Raw genomic sequence first — 2063 nt, 5'->3', positions numbered from 1 at the left:
TATATATATATATATATATATATATATATATATATATATATGAAGGATCTTGTGAGAATAAGAGTTAAAATGAGAATCGTAAGAAGGGATTTGAACTCTTGATCACCTTTAATCTCAAACTCAACCATGAATCAGGCTTGACACGGGATTGATTTGGTGCATTTCTGCATCTCATCTTAATATGCATCTAAGGGTGTAGATCATTTCTTACGATTCTCACATTAACTCTCATTCTCACCAAAATTCAACTATCTACATATATATATATATATATATACACACACATATACATATGCATATACATATATATATATATATATATATATATATATATATAGAGAGAGAGAGAGAGAGAGAGACGGTTCAAATAAGAAGGTCAAATAATGTTAGAAAGGTAAGAAGAAAATGTTATATAAATGTTTATATGAGTCTCCTTGGAAAAAAAATTATAAAAATATATTTGAAGATAAATATGTAAACTGTTGTTACAAATAATTTTTATGGGTTTACATAAAAAATTCTCAAATGGTGTTTTTCAATGATTAACATATAAACCTTTAACCTTGTTTTTTAAACCACTATAGTGGTGATGTGTTGGCAAAAGGCTTAGGGGTGTGGAATATCCCATTTTTCTCATGTTCAAGTCGAGGCATTAGCATCATCTATCGAGGCTTAGTCTCAGACGGCCATAATTTTCCGATATATGTAGTATAGGAAATTGTCTGGGTGAACCTTTCTAAAAAAACCTTTACCTTCTCCCGATATTTAGCTTTCTTATTTAGATCTCCTAGTATATGTATGTGTAAATAGCGATAAGATGAAATTGGAAGAGAACCTAAAAAGAGAAGCAGATGAACCACCAAAAAAGGGGTGAGATTGGCTCTTCTTTTTCAGGGTTCTCTCTTGATAAATTTGGTATATATATATATGGTTTTCCGATTTCTAATTTTAGACAGTTTCTATTTGATTTGTCTATATATATATATATATATATATATATATAGGTTCAAACGAGAAGATAATTGTTTTACTAAAACACGAGAATGCTCTTTGATAAAAAAAATCACATCCGGTGATGTGTGGGCAACTTGCCCCACGACCTAGGGTCACGCTGAAGGTAGCTCGCATCTTATTGATCATTTCACATATGATTCACTATAATAAAAATGTGTTTTTACATTTTCGTAAAATGAAGATATTCACTTTTGAACAGTTCCTCATATACATAGATGATTCTATGGGTTATGGTATTTGGTGTCTTCGATTAAAGAAGCCATATTTGTTGCATATTATGATCCTCATCGCATCAATGAATTGTTAGGTATTCATTCAACCCGTTTCACCATAAAAAACAACTGTCCTTTTGGCATCGCACCAGCAACTTTAACTGGCACAGGAGACTCAGTGACAACCGGATTCGAGCTAGCACCCCAAGCCTCAAACACCATTACCATGCCAGTCCCATGGTCTGGACGAGTTTGGGCCCGCTTCCAGTGTTCAAACAATGGCGGAAGGTTCCAGTGTAACAGCGGAGACTGCGGTTCTGGTCAAGTAGGATGCAATGGCGCTGGTGCAGCCCCACCTGCAACCCTAGTTGAGTTTACTTTATCACCTGCAGGTCAAAATGACTTTTACGATGTTAGCCTTGTTGATGGRTTCAATTTACCAGTTTCGGTGGTTCCACAAGGCGGTGCTSGTTGTCCAACGACYGATTGTCCKGTTGACATTAACGCTCAATGCCCRCAGGAGCTTGCTGTGARGGATGCATCCGGTGGAACAATTGGWTGTAAAAGTGCATGTCTACAGTTTAACASACCRGAATATTGTTGCACCGGCAATAACAATASACCRGAAACATGCCCGCCRACGRACTATTCGCGGTTTTTYAAGAATCTTTGCCCCAAGGCTTATAGTTAYGCKTATGATGACACATCAAGCACTTTTACTTGTGGTAATGGAGCTGATTATCTCATTACTTTCTGCCCATGATGTTTCTTTGACATATGAACTATAATAATATGAATAATAAATGCTTATTTGCATATATTTTCTTGTTATTTATG

General features: G+C 35.3%; 1 protein-coding gene across 1 annotated transcript in view; it reads left to right on the top strand.

The window, feature by feature from the left end:
- Positions 1-2054, top strand: part of LOC112514081 (thaumatin-like protein 1) — a 2783-nt gene extending 729 nt beyond the window's left edge. Inside the window, exon 2 of the mRNA XM_025120419.1 lies at positions 1322-2054. Within this exon, the coding sequence (XP_024976187.1) occupies positions 1322-1989 (668 nt within the window). The 3' untranslated portion in view covers positions 1990-2054. The remainder of the gene's footprint in view (positions 1-1321) is intronic.
- The last annotated feature ends 9 nt before the right edge of the window (positions 2055-2063 follow it).

Source organism: Cynara cardunculus (genome assembly GCF_001531365.2).
Source record: "Cynara cardunculus var. scolymus isolate 2C chromosome LG 1, CcrdV1, whole genome shotgun sequence".
NCBI lineage: Eukaryota > Viridiplantae > Streptophyta > Magnoliopsida > Asterales > Asteraceae > Cynara > Cynara cardunculus.
This window is presented reverse-complemented; position numbering and strand designations above follow the sequence as displayed.